The sequence below is a fragment of the Anomaloglossus baeobatrachus genome, chromosome 5 (assembly GCF_048569485.1).
Source record: "Anomaloglossus baeobatrachus isolate aAnoBae1 chromosome 5, aAnoBae1.hap1, whole genome shotgun sequence".
Taxonomy (NCBI): Eukaryota; Metazoa; Chordata; class Amphibia; order Anura; family Aromobatidae; genus Anomaloglossus; species Anomaloglossus baeobatrachus.
Window position 1 is genome coordinate 414,304,157 of NC_134357.1, and position 18,960 is coordinate 414,323,116.

Consider the following 18,960-nt stretch of genomic DNA (forward strand, 5'->3'; position numbering starts at 1 on the left):
TGCTGCGCACTCCCCATTGTGCTACATCCCCCATGCTACGCACTCCCCATCGTGCTACATCCCCCATGCTGCGCACCTCCCCATCGTGCTACATCATCCCCCATGCTGCGCACCTCCCCATCGTGCTACATCATCCCCCATGCTGCGCACCTCCCCATCGTGCTACATCCCCCCCCCCCCATGCTGCGCACCTCCCCATCGTGCTACATCCCCCCCCATGCTGCGCACTCCCCATCGTGCTACATCCCCCCCCATGCTGCGCACTCCCCATCGTGCTACATCCCCCATGCTGCACACTCCCCATCGTGCTACATCCCCCATGCTGCGCACTCCCCATTGTGCTACATCCCCCATGCTATAATAGTTCTCCTATTATACTCCGAGAGGAGTATAATAGGAGGACTGTAATAGGAGGAGTAGTCCTGGGGGGAGAGGAGTATAATGCCGGCTCCCTGCACATGTGTACCGGGAGCCGGTGTACGCTGGTAACTATGATACACATCGGGTAACTAAGGGACCTTAGTTACCCGATGTGTATAATGGTTACCAGCGTTCACGGGCTCCGTCAAGATCCCAGCATCGCAAGGTTATGTCTGGCGCTGCTGGGATCGTGACGGAGCCGGTGTACACTGGTAACTATGATACACATCGGGTAACCAAGGGACCTTAGTTACCCGATGTGTATAATGGTTACCAGCGTTCACGGGCTCCGTCAAGATCCCAGCATCGCAAGGTTATGTCTGGCGCTGCTGGGATCGTGACTGAGCCGGCGTAGAAGCAAGCGATATCCCAGGATGTTATGAGTGTGTGGATGTGATGTGTGAGGTGTGTGTGTGAGAGTGAGTGTGATCTGATTGTGTGTGTGTGTGTGTACTCACCTGGGAGTCGGAGCTCCGTGTCAGTTGGGCCAGAGCGAGCGTGCATTGCGTGAGGGGGGCGGGGCCTGCAGAGAGCCGGGGCAAGAGGCCAATCCGTGTGGGGGGGCGGGGCCATGGCGAGCCCAGCGGCCAATCAGCTTAGTCACCGTAACACAATTTTGGAGCATGACAGACAGACAGAATAAGGCAATTATATATATAGATATATATAATTTTATAAAATATATATATATATATATATATATATATATATATATATATATATATATATATATATATATATATATATATATATATATATATATATATATATATATATATATATATTTTAGTCATTCTCTTTTTTCCAGAATCTCCTATAACGGACATGTTAATTGCATAAGAGCAGATAAACAACTTATTGGCTAAAAATGTAAAAGTTGATGTATGTAACCACATGGAGGGTTGAAAAAATGGTCTGATTTTTGTTGAATAGGATGTGTGAATGCAGATTCACATCTGTGTTTGCCTGTGAGGCTTTGGAGTTTTGGTCAAGAGCCGCCTTCTGACCACGATACAGTGTGAATCAGGCATTCACGTTACACTGCCGGGGGGGTCTCCTGACCTCATTTCAACAACCTCATATGCCTAGGCATAGCAACTTTTTCAGGGTATGCTGGAAATTTATAGTTTCACAAAAGCTGCTTGTTCGTACAAGACTAAGACTGCTTTCACACATCCGTTTTTTGCCGTGCAGCACAGTCCGGTAAAAAACAAAAAGAACGGATCCGGCGTGTGTTGCCGCCAGATCCATTCTTTCCCCCATAGACTTGTATTGGCGCCAAATTGTGGCGCATGGCCTTGCGTTGCATCTGGCTTTTGCCGGATCCGGCGTAAATAGCTGATCCGGCGGCCGGATGGAACGCTGTTTGCAGCGTTTTTTGTCTCCAGCGAAAAACCGTATGGATACGTTTTTTTGAACTGCGCATGCTCAGTAGCACAACGGATCTGTCAAAAAATGGAAGGGATGCATGGAAAAAACTGATGCAACGGATCCGTTTTTTCCGCCTCATTCCTTGCATCAGTTTTGTTGCCAGATTGTGCCGGACGGCAAAAAAAACGGATGTGGGAAAGCAGCCTAAAAATCCCATCATTCACTCAGTAACCAGAGACAAGTAAATCGGCTATACATTTATATTTATTATAAGGTATCTCTGATCATGGATAAAATACTGCTCATTGCATTCTACCGCAACTAGAAAATATGGGAAAAGTGCGCTGTACACAGCACCAGTCACAGCCTGTTGGTTTCTACCCCAAGAGCATGTTACAAATGCAGTGAAGTTGATAATTGGCGCCCTCCCTTGGAAGGCACAAACATTACAAGGCTGTTCACATCAGATAAACATTACAGAATTAGTCATGGAGATGTTTAGCTGTTGAAGTAAGAAAACGTGTGTTACCCCTCACCAGTCGCACTCCTGTGTGCGGAGTCATATGGACAAGAAATGTATACTGCGGATAACTATTTCTTAAAATAGGAGATCATGCACAATATGTGCAAATATAAGCCACAGTTCTCATGCTAGGACTCTAGCATGCCGCAGTTTTTGAAATGTGTTTGTATAAAGCATGGAAAAAAAATCACACCGCTTAATGAAAATGATATACTGTATATCACAAAAGTGAGTACACCCCTCACATTTTTGTAAATATTTTATTATTTCTTTTCATGGGACAACACTGAAGATATGACACTTTGATACAATATAAAGTAGTCAGTGTACAGCTTTTATAACAGTGTAAATTTGGTGCCCTCTAAATAACTCAACACACAGCCATTAATGTCTAAACCGCTGGCAACAAAAGTGAGTACACCTTTATGTGAAAATGGACAATTGTGCCCAAAGTGTCAATATTTAGTGTGGCCACATTATTTTCAAGCACCGAATTAAGTCTCTTGGGCAAGGAGTTCACTAGAGCTTCACAGGAATCCTCTTTCACTCCACCAAGACTATATCACAGAGCTGGTGTATTTTAAGAGACCTTGCGCTCCTCCACCTTCCGTTTGAGGATACCTCACAGGTGCTCAATAGGGTTTAAGTTTGGAGACATGCTTGGCCTTAGTTTCTTTAGCAAGGCAGTGGTTGTTGTGGAGGTGTGTTTGGGGTTGTTATATTGGTATACGAAGGGAGGGGATCCTGCTCTACTTCATTATGTCAAAGTACATTTTGGTATTCATGGTTCCATCAATGAACCGTAGCTCCCCACAGCTGGCAACGCTCATGCAGCCCCGAACCATGACACTCCCACCACCATGCTTGACTGTAGGCAAGACACACTTGTCTTTGTCCTCCTCACATGGTTGCCGCCACACACGCTTAACACCATCTGAACCAAATAAGTTTATCTTGGTCTCAGACTACAGGACATGGTTACAGTAATCCATGCCCTTAGGGGTACTTTACATGCTGCGACATCGCTACCGATATATCGTCGGGGGTGCTGCGACATCACAGCGTGTGACAGAAATGAGCGACGATCAATGAGTGCAAAAACGTGTAAAATCATTGCTCGTTGACACGTCGTTCATTTCCTTAATATCGTTGCTGCTGCAGGTACGATGTTGTTCCTGCGGCAGCACACATCGCTGTGTGTGACGCCGCAGGAGCGACAAACATCTCCTTACCTGCGTCCACCGGCAACGCGGAAGGAAGGAGGTGGGCGGGATGTTACATCCTGCTCATCTCCGCCCCTCCGCTTCTATTGGCCGGCCGCTTAGTGACGTTGCAGTGACGTTGCATGCAGCTCCCCCTGGAAGGAGGGATTGTTCGGCAGTCACAGCGACGTCACTGAACAGGTAAGTGCGTGTGACGCTGCCGTAGCGATAATGTTCGCTACGGCAGCGATCACCACATAGCACCCGCCCCCGTCGTTGTAACGATTTCGCACGCGACATCGCTAGCAATTGCTAGCGATGTTGCAGCGTGTAAAGCGGCCCTTAGTCTGCTTATCGTCAGCAAACTGGGCTTTCTTGTGCATAATGTTTACAAAAGGCTTCCTTCTTGGATGACGGCAATGCAGACCAAAATTTGCTGCAGTGTGTGACGTATGGACTCAGCACTGACAGGCTGAACACCCTACACCTGTAGCCTCTCCAGCAATGGCTGCACTCATACGTCTATTTTGAATAGACAACCTCTGGATGTGACACTGAGCATGTGCACTCAACTTCTTTGGTAGAACATGGCGAGGCCTATTCTGAGTAGAACCGATCTTGTTAAACTGCTGTATGGTCTTGGCCACCGTGCTGCAGCTCAGTTTCACGGTGTTGGCAATCTTATAGCCTAGGCCATCTTTAGACTAACAATTTGTGTTCTCAGTACACCAGAGAATTCTTTACCATAAGGTGCCAAGTTGATCTTCCGGTGATCAGTATGAGAAAGTGCGTGAGCGATAACCTCAAATGTAACTCACCTGCTCCCAATTCACACCTGGGACCTTGTAATGCTAATGAGTCACATGACACTGGGGAGGGAATATGGCTAACTGGACACAATTTTAGGCATTTTCACTTAGGGATGTACTCAACTTTGTTGCCAGAGGTTTAGACATTAATGGCTGTGTTCAGTTATTTAGAGGGCACCAAATTTACACTGTTATAGAAGCTGTACACTGACTGTTACATTGTATGAAAGTGTTTATGTCTTCATAGTTGTCCCATGAAAAGATATAAAATATTTACAAAAATTGTGAGTGGGTGTTCTCACTTTTGTGATATTCTGTATATAATCTTGCGCTTCCATAAAATGTACATACATGAGCATTTTATGTATCCCTTGTGTATACAGGCTGCCTCTAATGTTCCCTGGTTCCAGCATGTTGTGTCCATGCTACTTCATAGTATTGCTGCTGTAGGAATGTGTTGTGACCCTATTAGGGTGAAGGCACAGGGTCTGCACCAAACATGGGCTGCAGATAGTAAATATGGCACCCGGCTTGTATAAGAGAGCTGAAACCAGAACAGCAACTGCTAATGGAGATATTAGGAGGGTTCATACCCCGTCCCTCCAAGTTAAGATTGGAGTTAGTCCATTGTCCGGCTACTCATGGGTCTTTTATGTGTACATGTATAAAGAGGGTAGCTGGGGACAGGGAGGCTCCATCTTTGGAAAATAGATGAACGTGACGGTATCCTGTGAAGAGAAAAAAAAAAATGCGATTGTGAATCTTTTATCGTTATACTGGATTATATTGTTCATATAACACTTATTTATGATTATCATCATAAAATATTCACCCTCCGACACCATTTTAGTATGTAGGGCATTTGTAATACTGGAGATGAGAAACAATGTTCTGCATCTAGTCACCACTAGAGGGAGCAAGAGCGCTTTCCACGCCCAGTTTTACGTTGTACTCAGTATTGGCATAGTACACTGCACTAGGCTTATGGGCGACCTCTATTGGCAGCTATAGAGTGGAATTATACACAGGGAAGGTGATAACTGTCTGGATACTGGGACCATACTGGTTTGCGGCGTTGAGCTGCAGTATCAGATACAACTCATGGGGCTGGTTATTTTTATTTATTTAAATAAATAAATTTTCCAAATTCTGTTCAATAACCCCTTTTTGTCTGCTTAACTACATTGGGCCTTTTATATGAGTAACGTATCATCCCTATTAGATGCCCTACATATATAAAAAGTATAGAGGACCTAACAAATGTCCGCCATTGTTGCTACAATACTTGGGGCCATCCCCATATCACATACGTCAGGTCCTCTCCCGCTTACCTTGTTTCAGGCTGGTAAATGGCAGTGTGAATTGTCCCACAAAGTCATTACTGGACGTTTTGTCATAATCTTCAACCACGAATCTGACAAGAGCCAAATGAGGGCACAGCACCTCCAGCTGTAGTGTCTCGCCCCACATGGGGTTAAACCCTGTGAAGAATGGTCACATTATTTTGTGTAATGTTTGTTTTTAGGATTTATTTTTTTAGTTCAGGCTAACACGGTACAAAGATATATTTTAGTGCACGTTAATAAATTTTTGTGAATAATTTTACAGGAAAACTTATTGAAATTGTCCTTAATCTGCAAATAGCGAAATTAGGATTTACACCAAATGCTTAGACCTGATTAATCCAGACTGGCGATGTTTATGAGGGGTGTCATGGAGTCAGTCACTCCTGATCCATTAAGAGGTGCATACAAATCAGCAAATTAAAGAGGTACACTGCTGGCCAACCCTCCATTAATGGTCCAAGGAGGTGGGGGGAAAAAATGTCTGCTGATCACCTGCAGCGTTCATGTGACATAATGGCCGTAGGTTGATCCCAGTAGAAGAGCGGAGAATTAATACAAGACTGAGTCCTCAGAAGCAGGACCACGCTGGAAGTATTGTTGGAATCGTGACTGAGTGCATTAAAACCTCATGATATTTTACCTGTTCCCTCCACATTGAGATCTGCATAGCTCAAGAGTGCATATCTTCTACAATGATCTAGCATTTAATAGTATAAGAAGAAATAGTGGACAGGCTCATGGCAATATGACTGCAGGATCAGATTACACAGTCTGTGCCCGAGACAATTAGATTGCATAGATGCTGTACACAAATTAGAAGAAGATATTTGTATGGTTGCTTCATCTTTCACTTTGGATGTATTGGAATAAAAGAAAATGGGTTGAGAATGTGTTCCTTGCTTTTAACATACATATATATTCCTCTACATTCGAATTGCACCAAGCAGGAAAAGTTGTGTAATCATGAAAATCATAGGATGGATAAGACATGTTAGTGAAATACAGTGTGCAAATTGCCTATTTAGAGAGGAAGAGGACTCTAGTGCTACTTATTTAGGATTGCTACTTATAATATCAACCCCTTACCAAGCCTTGCCACATGACATAGGATAAAGCACAAAGAGACTTTACCCCTTAGACCTCAATGCTATATAAATCATGGGGAAAAAAAAGAAGCAAAATTTTAAGAACATCTTAAGTTAGGCAATATCGTGCATGAGTTTCATGTGCATAACGCTCCGCACTTACATTACTTCCTATCAGTGAGGTTCTGCCACACTGAATGCACTGGGGCTCATAAATCCTGAAGATCTACTGCTGGTAACTGCCGACCCATGGCATCCTAGATGTGCTCAATGAGGGACAAGTCTGGAGATGCTGCAGGTCATGGTAGTACGTTTGGTATACACAGGCTGCTTACAGTAGCAAAATGAACATGAAGCTTGGTATTGTTTTGTTGAAAACTGCTCCAAAGACACTTTCGTGTTGCCTTGTAAAGGCCTCTTCGTGGCATTTTCCAAATGGTGTCCAGACAAATCTTCAACTATCATTGCATCCAAGACAAAAGCACGACTCTTCACTAAAGAGGATAGACCTCCATTCCATCCTTCATTGCTGTCTTGGTCTTCACGGTGATAGACTTTGAGTACGGTGTCATGAGGTCAATGGAGCATCTGTAGCTAGACATATGGCTCGTAGGCCAGTGCTGTGCAAATAACTTGTGATAGTGTAGGCACTGTTTGACACATTAGACGTAGAATTATTATTATTATTTATTTTTATAGCGCCATTCATTCCATGGCGCTTTACAGTGAAAGAGGGTATACATACAACAATCATTAACAGTACATAACAGACTGGTATGGGAGGAGAGAGGACCCTGCCCGCGAGGGCTCACAGTCTATAGGGAATGGGTGATGGTACAATAGGTAAGGACCGAGCTGGTTGCGCAGTGGTGTACTGGACTGAGGGTTATTGTAGGTTGTAGGCTTGTTGGAAGAGATGAGTCTTGAGGTTCCTCTTGAAGCTTTCCTCGGTAGGGGAGAGTCTGATATGCTGTGGTAGAGCGTTCAGAGTATAGGGGAGGCACGGGAGAAATCTTGTACGCGATTGTGGGAAGAGGAGATAAGAGAGGAGTAGAGAAGGAGATCTTGTGAGGATCTGAGGTTGCGTGCGGGTAGGTACCGGGAGACTAGGTCACAGATGTAAGGAGGAGACAGGTTGGCGATGGCTTTGTATGTCATGGTTAATGTTTTGAACTGGAGTCGTTGGGCGATGGGAAGCCAGTGAAGGGATTGGCAGAGTGGCGAGGCTGGGGAATAGCGAAGGGAGAGGTGGATTAAGCGGGCCGCAGAGTTTAGGATAGATTGGAGGGGTGCAAAAGTGTTGGAAGGGAGGTCAGAGAGCAGGAGGTTGCAGTAGTCGAGGCGGGAGATGATGAGGGCATGCACTAATGTTTTTGCTGAATCTTGGTTAAGGAAAGCACGGATCCGGGAGATATTTTTGAGTTGTAGTCTGCATGAGGTGAAGAGGGCTTGGATGTGTGGCTTGAAGGATAGAGCAGAGTCGAGGGTTACTCCAAGGCAACGAGCTTGTGAGACTGGGGAGAGTGAGCAACCATCAAGTTTGATGGAAAGGCTTCTTGGAGGGGATGAGTGAGGAGGAGGAAAGATAATGAATTCTGTTTTGTCCATGTTAAGCTTTAGGAATCGCACAGAGAAGAAGGATGAAATAGCAGACAGACATTGTGAAATTTTGGTTAGTAGAGAGGTAATGTCAGGTCCAGAGAGGTAGATCTACGTATCATCAGCGTAGAGATGATACTGAAAGCCGTGGGACTCTATGAGCTGTCCCAGGCCGAAGGTGTATATGGAGAACAGCAGGGGTCGAAGAACTGAGCCTTGGGGGACACCGACAGATAGGGGGCGAGATGAGGAAGTGGTGTGGGAATGGGAGACTCTGAAAATTCAGTTGGTTAGGTATTAGGAGATCCAAGATAGGGCCAAGTCTGTGATGCCCAGAGATGAGAGAATCTGTAGTAGGAGGGAATGGTCTACTGTGTCGAAGGCAGAGGACAGGTCCAGGAGGAGGAGGATAGAGTAGTGTCGCTTGGCTTTGGCGGTTAGTAGATCATTGGTGACTTTGGTTAGAACAGTTTCAGTAGAGTGATGAGGTCGGAAGCCAGATTATAGCCGGTCAAAGAAGGAGCAGGAGGAGAGGTATGAGGACAATTCAAGATGGACATGCTGTTCCAGTAGTTTTGAGGCATAGGGGAGAAGGGATATGGGGCGATAGTTTGACACAGAGGATGGGTCAAGGGAGGGCTTTTTGAGGATGGGTGTAATGGAGGCATGTTGATGGATCACTATTCAACAGTCTTCAAATCTGAGGTGGGAATATGTGCAACACCTTGATGAAGCCTTCAGGAAGGAACGTCACATCCTACTTCTGGGATTATAGTGGTGGGTGGCATAAAGCTCAGCATTACATTGATTAGATGGTAGACCCAGTGGTACAGCCTTTTTCTCCAAATTATCCTAGCAGCCATTTTTCAACACGACAATGACAGTTTGCATGTTGGTTGTGCTACTGTGAGCAGCCTGCGTGGCCTAAACGTGCTACCAGGACTTGCAGCGTCTCCAGACTTGTCTCGTATCATGCAAATCTGGGATGTCATTGATCGGTAATTGTAAAGAGAGCTCCCAGCAGCAGATCTTTTTAATTTGCCCAAGTGCATTCAACCATAAATAGCCTTACTGATAGTATCAATTCTGGGATTTCCACAAATCCACAAATTTCACTCCTTGGTGTTCCAAATATATACAGTATATACACACACGTGATCCAACTAAACATGACATTAGCCTAATGTGCCAGAACGTGGTTTTCATCTCACCATTATTGAGGATGTAATTTGTCTCATTTTCCCTCTTCTTCCCTAAACTGTGAATCTCCACCCGTACAAAGGGGTCCACAATGGAGTTTGGATTTTCTTGGTTTAGTTTAGGAAGCTGCTGAGCTGAAATGATCTATGAAGAAAAATTAAAATCTAATATTATTCATAAACTAAGCCTAAATGTAATATTAGAAAAGCTGTATTAAAACTGTACTGTATTAAAATCCATTTAGCATATCTATAAACTGGAACAATTAGAGCAGTGTTGCAAGACGCCCATTGTGCCTCATATTATTCTGTGAGTATGCCATTATTATTTGAGATGGGACTACCCCTTGAAACAGTAATTTTCACCAGTTTGATCATGTTAAACTGGCAACATCATGTAATAGGTGCTACAGAGCTGAAAAGAACATAGTTTTTTTTATTTTAATTAGCTTCTCATCTCCATTACTGACATATTCGCTTATAAAGTTTAGATTCTAATTAATGAGCCCAATGGGTATTGTCTTTTCACATCTCTGCTGTACTCCCCTCACTGACTGCCATGAGATAAAAGCTGGAGTTATTTGTAATGATACTTTGACCCTACTGTGTAGACTTGTACAGGACAGCTGAGATCACAGAGGAGAGCAGAGCTATCTATCATGATATATCTCACAGGAGACATGTTCTTGTGACATTCAATTTAGAGGTGTGTTTTTTTTCTCCCATGTATGATGCCATCTGCTTATAATTGGTCAATGTCATACACAGAACAAAGACTTACAGATTTCATCTCACGGCAGTCAGTCTAAAGCTGGTGTCACACTAAACGACAGCGACAACGACGTCGCTGTTACGTTACCATTTTCGGTGACGTAACAGCGACCTTGTAAGTCGCTGTTATGATCGCTGCTTAGCTGTCAAACACAGCAGAAGCAGCGATCATAAGGTCGCTGTGCTACATGTTCAGAGAGCAGGGAGCCGCGCTTAGCGCTGGCTCCTTGCTCTCCTGCAGCACACATCGGGTTAATTAACCCGATGTGTGCTGCAGCTACATGTCACAGTTCAGAGAGCAGGGAGCCGCGCTTAGCGCTGGCTCCTTGCTCTCCTGCAGCACACATCGGGTTAATTAACCCGATGTGTGCTGCAGCTACATGTCACAGTTCAGAGAGCAGGGAGCCGCGCTTAGCGCTGGCTCCTTGCTCTCCTGCAGCACACATCGGGTTAATTAACCCGATGTGTGCTGCAGCTACATGTCACAGTGCAGAGAGCAGGGAGCCGTGCGCACTGCTTAGCGCTGGCTCCTTGCTCTCCTTGCTACAGTATGCATCGGGTTAATTACCCGATGCATACTGCAGCCACATGTCACAGTGCAGGAGCCGGCGCTGGCAGCAAGAGCGGAGGCTGGTAACCAGCGTAAACATCGGGTAACCAGGGAAAGGTCTTCCCTTGGTTACCCGATGTTTACGCTGGTTACAGCTTACCGCAGCTGCCAGTGCCGGCTCCTGATCGCTTCATTTCGTCGCTCTCTCGCTGTCACACACAGCGATGTGTGTGTCACAGCGGGAGAGTGACGACCAAAAAATGAAGCTGGACATTCAGCAACGACCGGCGACCTCACAGCAGGGGCCAGGTCGTTGCTGGATGTCACACACAGCGACAGCGACGGGACGTCGCTGCAACGTCACAGAAAATGGTGACGTAGCAGCGACGTCGTTGTCGTCGTCGTTATGTGTGACACCAGCTTAAGGGCAGTAGAAGTATAGCAGACAAAGTACATGATCACACAGAGGAATCTGGTAATACCAAGTTGGCCTTGTAAATTATAACAAGCAAATATCTCTGCAAAAGAGCAGAGAAATAAAAAAATACATTTTACTCAGCTTTGCAGCCACTAAGAGAAGCCATACCTTGCTGGCTCCGTTCATGTACAAGTGCATCTCAATAAATTAGAATATTATCAAAAAGTTAATTTCAGTATTTCAATACAAAAAGGCATATATATATATATATATATATATATATATAGAGAGAGAGAGAGAGTCATTACAAACAGTGATCTATTTCAAGTGTTTATTTCTGTTAATGTTGATGATTATGGCTTACAGCCAATGAAAACCCAAAAGTCATTATCTCAGAAAATTAGAATAATTAACACAAAACACATGAAAAGCATTTAATATGTTCCTTTATTCTGGTTCAGAAGGCTACACAGTCATGGGGAAGACTGCTGACTTGACAGATGTCCAGAAAGCATTCATTGACACACTCCACAAGGGGGGTAAGCCACAAAAGGTCATTGCTAAAGAAGCTCGCTGTTCACAGAGTGCTGTATCCAAAAATATTAATGGAAAGTTGAATGGAAGGAAAAAGAGTGGTTGAAAAAGATGAACAAGCAACAGGGATAGCCGCAGCTTTGATAGGATTGTTAAGAAAAGGCCATTCAAAAATTTGGGGGAGATTCACAAGGAGTGGACTACTGCTGGAGTTAGTGCTTCAAGAGCCACCACACATAGACGTATCCAGGACATGGGCTACAACTGTCGCATTCCTTGTGTCAAGCCACTCATGACCGATAGACAATGCCAAAAGCGTCTTACCTGGGCCAAGGAGAAAAAGAACTGGACTGTTGCTCAGAGGTCCAAGGTGTTTTCAGATGAAAATAAATTTTGCATTTATTTGGAAATCAAGGTCCCAGAGTCTGGAGGAAGAGTGGAGAAGCCACAATCCAAGCTGCTTGAGGCCTAGTGTGAACCTTCCACTATCAGTGATGGTTTGGGGAGCCATGTCATCTGGTGTAGGTCCACTGTGTTTTATCAAGACCAAAGTCAGCATAGCCGTCTACCAGGAAATTTTAGAGCACTTCATGCTTCCCTCTGCTGACAAGCTTTTTGGAGATAGAAATTTCATTTACCAGCAGGACTTTGCACCTGTCCATGCTGCCAAAAGTACCAATACCTGGTTTAATAACCACAGTATCACTGTGCTTGATTGGCCAGCAAACTCACCTGACCTAAACCCCATAGAGAATCTATGTATTGCCAAGAAGAAGCTGAGAGGCAACAGACCCAACAATGCAGACGAGCTGAAGGCTGCTATCAAAGCAAGCTGGGTATCCATAACACCTCAGCAGTGCCACAGGCTGATTGCCTCCATGCCACGCCGCATTGATGCAGTAATTCATGCAAAAGGAGCCCCGTCCAAGTATTGAGTGCATTTACTGTACAGAATTTTCAGTAGGCGCCAACATTTCTGAGTTTAAAATCATTTTTTTCAGTTGGTCTTATATAATATTCTGAGATAATGACTTTTAGGTTTTCATTGGCTGTAAGCCATAATCATCAACATTAACAGAAATAAATACTTGAAATAGATCCCTCTGTGTGTAATGACTCCATATAATATATGGGTTTCCCTTTTTGTATTGAATTACTGGAATAAATTAACTATTCTTATTTATTGAGATGCACTTGTATGTCAGATACACTCCCATTTTATAGATTTGTCCCTTCATGGCTGAGGCCAACTGGTCACAATGCCTGCTATCAGGTATGTTATCCTTGTATACATGACCCATGACGCAGCCCGGAGCTCACCCTGACATGCAGGATCTTCAAAGTGCTGCTACAGTCCTCTGGATTAAACTGAGTATCTTCTCTACATAAGAAATCAGGTTTCAGGACATAACCACAGGCACCATTGTCCAGGAAACGTCCCCGGTTCAAGTCCATTGTGTAGCCAGGGGTCTGAAAGTTCAGGGCCACTGAAAAAGTGAAATGTGTACCGTGAGAAAAGGAAGGAAACAGATCAGAAGATAAGCATTGGCGGCACCACGTGTGGCCTTACCCAGCTGGCAGCCCGCGTTCCACATCTCCTGTGGACTAAAGTTAGAAGAGTTGGCTCTCAATCCATCAGGATAAATACGGCTCAGTTGACGGGTGTTGTAACGAACTATACTATTTCCTGCAAGAAGATAAAGTATATAGTCAGCTGTAAAACAGTGATCAATGTCAAGTGCGGTGTATAACAAAGTGGCAGATAACAGAGAGCAACTGTTTGCATATTTACTGTCGGCAACAAATTGCAGGAATTCTAATTGTAATAATACACCCTTAAAAGAGAGGAAGCCTCTGGCTCTACAACAGTCCATTTTCTAGATTTGTTTAAAGAGAACAGGAACCAAAAGACAAAAAAATCAACATTTTTTAACGTTATCGGTTTCTGGAAATGCAGCTGACAAAGTTGTGAAAGTAAGATTTTAGTTAAGGGAGCACACAGGCAAAACTAGTACATTGTGTTACCCGTGATTTGTTCTCCATCCTCGCAGGCCGTACACACGACTTACCGGTTTATCAGTTTTGCCCATTTGTGTCACTGTAACCTTGGAATGTATAAGGCAGCCATATTATTGTCATATTATTGTATGCGTTCCTATCATGAGGCCATACCCTCAGCATTTCTAAAGCCAAATACCAAATTAGATGAGACCCATAGGAGATCAGGTAATGCGGCAGTAATATGGACGTTAAAGGGAGCCTGTAACCACCTATACTCAGTTTAAAGGGAACCTGTCAAAAGCCTAAACCACCAAATGAATTACAGGCTGGCTGCATCACTGCGCCCAGTGTCAGGGCAGGACCCCCTCTCCTGTTTGCTGTGGTTGCTCGGTATACTGATCCGCAGAGGTGTAGCAAACAACTACAGGAGAGAGGTATGTATGCGCACCAGCTCAGCTCCTGCACTTACACTCTGCGCACAGCTCCTGCAGTGTCGGTGTGCATACACAGTAGAGATTTCAGTTTCATCCGCACTTGATCTGAGCAAGTAAGTGCTGTCGATTAACAAAAGGGTAGAGGGCGGAACAATGCACTGTGATTGGCTAGTCCAAAGATTTACTAATTTGCATAATAATTAAATATAATTTCCTGCATAATCATAGCTGATAAAACGTAAGAACAGTCATGATTTTTATAGAGGATAAGTATCCTACATAACTATCTGATTAGTTCAAACTGAGTTTCTGGGGTGACAGACTCCTATTAAACGGCTTCTTTTGTCCGGAGGTTGGAAACCATCCTAACTGTGCACATACATTAATGTGCCAAACAGCTGCACATAAGTTCAGGTCAGCAGATATGGAATAAGTCGCTATCAGGCACCTATGGCACAATCCTTCTTTACCCAATATCATCTGTCAGGAAAAAGTTAGGAGGCCCCCATACACATAAAAAAGTGACCCGGTGTTGCCGAAATCAGCACTTGGTTGACTTTGCTCTTATGCGTAGGTGCACCTAAAGTGGATTGTCTGCGGCTGCTCACTTCTTATTCTAATGAATAGGGCTGATGCACAATAGCTGCCATTCGTGCACACATCCTGACAGGTATGTGCTAACTCAGCTTTATCAGTGAAATCCCGTTTATATCTGGGAAAGCTGAGTGTTAATATTTTTTTGCCACCTAACCTGAGAACAACATAGAATAGAGACAAATGTCCATCCCCACCACTGAAGTTTTCTGCCTATGCACAGTGTATATAAAAAGCTGTGGATATAAAAAGTATATATAAAGTAGTAGTATATAAAAAGTAGTGTGGATAGAGTTATTCAGAGCCCAGGATTTAGAGATCTGCAGCAGATAAAGCAGTGATTTTATCAGAACAATAGTAAGCAGCCCAGTAAGTGATACATCACTGGATTCAGGCTCTCTGGCCCTACATCATGCTGCTCTCAGATGTTGTAGCAAACACCTGATGACAGATTTCCTTTAAGTCTCACACAGTTTTCCCAGAAAAATATTAAAAAGCATTTTACAGCCATTTATTGGTTATAACTTCTATTGGGAGCTCCTCATATCTGAGACGTTGGTTATTGTATACGTACCACATTCCTTCACCAGTCTGCGCACCTTGTCCTCACTGAATGAGCTCATCTCACATGCTTTACCCGGCTGGTCGCGATACTCTACTGTCTGACAATAGACCACCAGGTCGGAGAGCTGCTGTGCAATGTCCTGGATGGAAGAGGAGGTAATTTCATACGTGTATCATACTGAACATATCACACCAGTGCATCCAAACCATAATCCCATCTCCAGGCTGAATTATAATGTATCCATATCCCTCATCCAGATTCCCCAATGACTCACCATCCTGCTTCTTCCATCATCCTCCTCCGAAAATCTGCGCTCACTGAGCTTTTTTGCCTTCACAAGGATTTTCCCCTTCAGAGCCTAAGAAGTAACAGCAGAAGCTTGTATACTCGCCACATAGTATTGGAGGAGAAAATGTATCATGGCATACTATGCAGATATCAAGTGGTATATTGTACTTGTGGTGGCCATATTGGTTGTTGCTAGCTTACACAGTTTTAAGATTTTAGTGTGGAAACACTCAAAGTATTATAGAGGGGACGCTGATGGCTATTCAATCAATTGGCTCTTGACAAGAGAGGTCACAGGTCCTCAGCCCTCAAAATGGTCATGGTATCCCACCTTACCTTCGGCAGGACCGACCAACCAAACATCTAAGTTGTTTAGGGGGGCATCCTAACTTACTGTGACAGATAATTATTTTGAGAAGAGAAGGATCAGTTGTCTCGGGGGGGACAGAGGGGTCTGAGGGGAATGAAGTGTCTGGGGTTAAAAGAGGTCTTTAGGAGAAATAGAGGTGATTGGCGTTAACAGAGGTGTCTGGGAGAAAGTAATACATTCTACAAAACTAATTTAATATTGTGGCCTCCTTAGCGCTCTATCAGACCGTGCTTTTATCCAATACTGCTGACTTTTCCCCTTTGTGGGTTCACGGCAAGAGTCGCTTGGCACGGAGGTCAGTTCACAACCATTACCGGTGACGCCCATTATCCCCAGTGACCTGTCACATGACCGGTTTTCAAGGAATTTGTTCCCCTGGATGGACATCACGGGCTAACATCCTGGCAGCGTACTAACATCGTACTTTCGTCCTACACCGTGGTTGTGCAAGGGCTGCACATCCACATCAGGTGAGCAGTTTTCAATACCGTTCCTCACCGCTATCTCCCAGACCCTTCACATATGCTCCTTTGTTTTAACTCTTTCTTCAGATAATTATTTTGGGAAGAGAAGGATCAGTTGACTGGGGGGCGGACAGAGGGGTCTGAGGGGAACTGAAGTTTCTGTGGTTAAAAGAGGTCTCTTAAAGAAATAGAGGTGAATGGGGGTAATAGAGGTGTCTGGAAGACACAGATATCTAGGAGGGGGAACAGAAGTGCCTGGGGATAAGAGGTGTTTGGGGGTAACAGGTGTTGGGGGGAAACAGGTATCTGAGAGAGGGGACAGGAGTGTCTGGGAAGAACAGAGGTGTCTGGCAGCAGCTTACTCCCCTGCTCCCATTGAAATACATGCACACTTGGCTGAAATGAGCGTTAATGTGCATAGACAGTTAGGAGAGATAGTTGTTGGTCAACACCTGGTTCAGATGAAAGTTATCTCATGTATGGGCACCTTAATGGGGGTTGTCCCCTACATGACATTGTTGTGGCACGTGTCGGCTTAAGCCAATGAGCGGCCTCTGTTTGGCTGCAGCTCATCAATATTCCATCATCAGGCCGGACGTCTGCTCTGATGAAATAATAAAGGCTGTAGCTGAAGAGCTCATTGGCTTCAACCAGCTCATGCCACAACAATGTCACGTGACTCTCTGGTAAAAGCAGCACTGGTATCGCTGGGACAGTGCCCCTGCAGGAGGGGAGTATACCCTGATTTTATTTTTTTTATGAATTGAATATGCTGGGGATGACCATTAGTGGACAACCCCATTAATAGATATGGCTGACGAGCATTGTGATATGTGCGTTATCTCACCTCTGGGGAGGGCAGTTTAGATAGATCAACATTCCTTAATGGAGCTGTCAGCAACACATCTCCAAGGATGGTTCGGAGGTGATGAGCCATTGTCTCTTGCTGTTTCAACCCACAGTGATTCTCAATAGATAAGATGACTGGATACGGAGAATACTGTAACACAGAACAAGAAGTACAGATACATATAATAAAATACACAGTAAACTGAAAAAAAAGTCATCAGTCTTGGGATTGGCGGGATCCCAGCAGTTTTATTCATCACATCTTAACATTTCATAGGCAATACAGCCTCATTGTAGCGTCAGGCTGTTCCAATTTGACTCCTGTGGATACGGACATCATAATGAGGTTATGTTACGTCTGTGTAGCGCAGGCTTCATGCAGCACATATAGTCGACATATTGTAACAATGGGGCATATCTGTCCAGCTAAATGCCCCAGAATTCTGGCAAAGGTTCTATCTTTCATGACATGCATCATGTTCCTGTTGTGTTTTATACACTTTATATGACTTGTTCGATTTGGGAGTCATGACCTGAAAAGGAGTGTGGTTTATCGGAAAAGTGAGTGCAACACCGATATAGACTACTCCTTGCTTTTTGCGTATATTTGCCATTATCTGCTGCTTCGGATCCATACTAGCTTTTCCTGTGATGTGTCAGCTTTGCCATCTTGACTATCATTGTCTTTCATCGCCTTTGCATACAATTTCTGTTTTATCTGCATATATGATATGAATCAGAGCTACTCCAAAATGCGATGGCTGTAGTTTTTTTGCACATGTTTTTATGAAGATGTGAATAAAGTTACAAGGAATTTGAATCCCCAAGTCCTGGACTACTATTTCTTTGTGTATTGAATTAGACTAGACAGTCTTAAGATGAGACGGATTTATCAAATACCATGAACCACTTTAATAAATTTGAAACATTTTAAGGCCGTCAAATGTTAGGCTGAATAGATGTGCCCCAATGTGTTGTATAGGGGTGAACAAAATGTTACATTTATAAACTAATATTACGGGCAAGACCTGCTCTATCCCTGGCATTTTGGTGACATTTTTTTCAGCCCAATGGGATTGTCTTTTTTAAAATGTTATTTTCCCCAAGGGTTGCAGAGTTTATCAGTTAACAAACGCTTTAGTGTCTGCTCGCCATTTACCCTGAGTTGGAGCAAATTTAATTCCATCCAGAATTGAAGGGGTTAAGGTTCATTTCTATCCTGTAGTGATCTAACAGGTCGTTGTAACATCAGCTGCAGCCACTCGCCTCTGCTGTATCCACTTTTCAGTTCTCCTTATGCCGGTTGTAGCTCATTCCTTTGTTGTCCATGTTATAGGAACTTGTCTCTGCAGAGCTGTGGTGTTGCTGTTGCAGCTGCAAAGTTCCTGTTGAAGAAATCGTGGAGTGCTCTTTGTTGTGTCTTTCTCCACCTGTTTGTTTTACCTATCTCGTGTTGTCTTATGGTAGTGGCTTCATTAACCAGGGTGAGTTTAGGGTCAGTAAGGGCCTAGGCACATGATCGGCGCACAGAGGGTAAGGATCCATCTAGAGACGTCAGGGAGTGCAGA

At 44.2% G+C, this 18,960-nt stretch overlaps 1 protein-coding gene across 2 annotated transcripts in view; it reads right to left on the reverse strand.

Moving 5' to 3' along the window:
* Nucleotides 1-4,518: 4,518 nt before the first annotated feature.
* Nucleotides 4,519-18,960, reverse strand: part of PLCD3 (phospholipase C delta 3) — a 106,610-nt gene continuing 92,168 nt past the window's right edge. The window contains exons 8-15 of one of the 2 annotated variants that reach the window (XM_075350256.1): nt 17,391-17,543; nt 15,696-15,779; nt 15,431-15,560; nt 13,398-13,514; nt 13,148-13,314; nt 9,567-9,699; nt 5,657-5,806; nt 4,519-5,053 (exon numbers count right to left, since the gene is read on the reverse strand). In XM_075350256.1, the coding sequence (XP_075206371.1) occupies nt 4,965-5,053; nt 5,657-5,806; nt 9,567-9,699; nt 13,148-13,314; nt 13,398-13,514; nt 15,431-15,560; nt 15,696-15,779; nt 17,391-17,543 (1,023 nt within the window). In that variant the 3' untranslated portion in view covers nt 4,519-4,964. The remainder of the gene's footprint in view (nt 5,054-5,656; nt 5,807-9,566; nt 9,700-13,147; nt 13,315-13,397; nt 13,515-15,430; nt 15,561-15,695; nt 15,780-17,390; nt 17,544-18,960) is intronic. The other variant, XM_075350257.1, reaches the window with a different exon arrangement.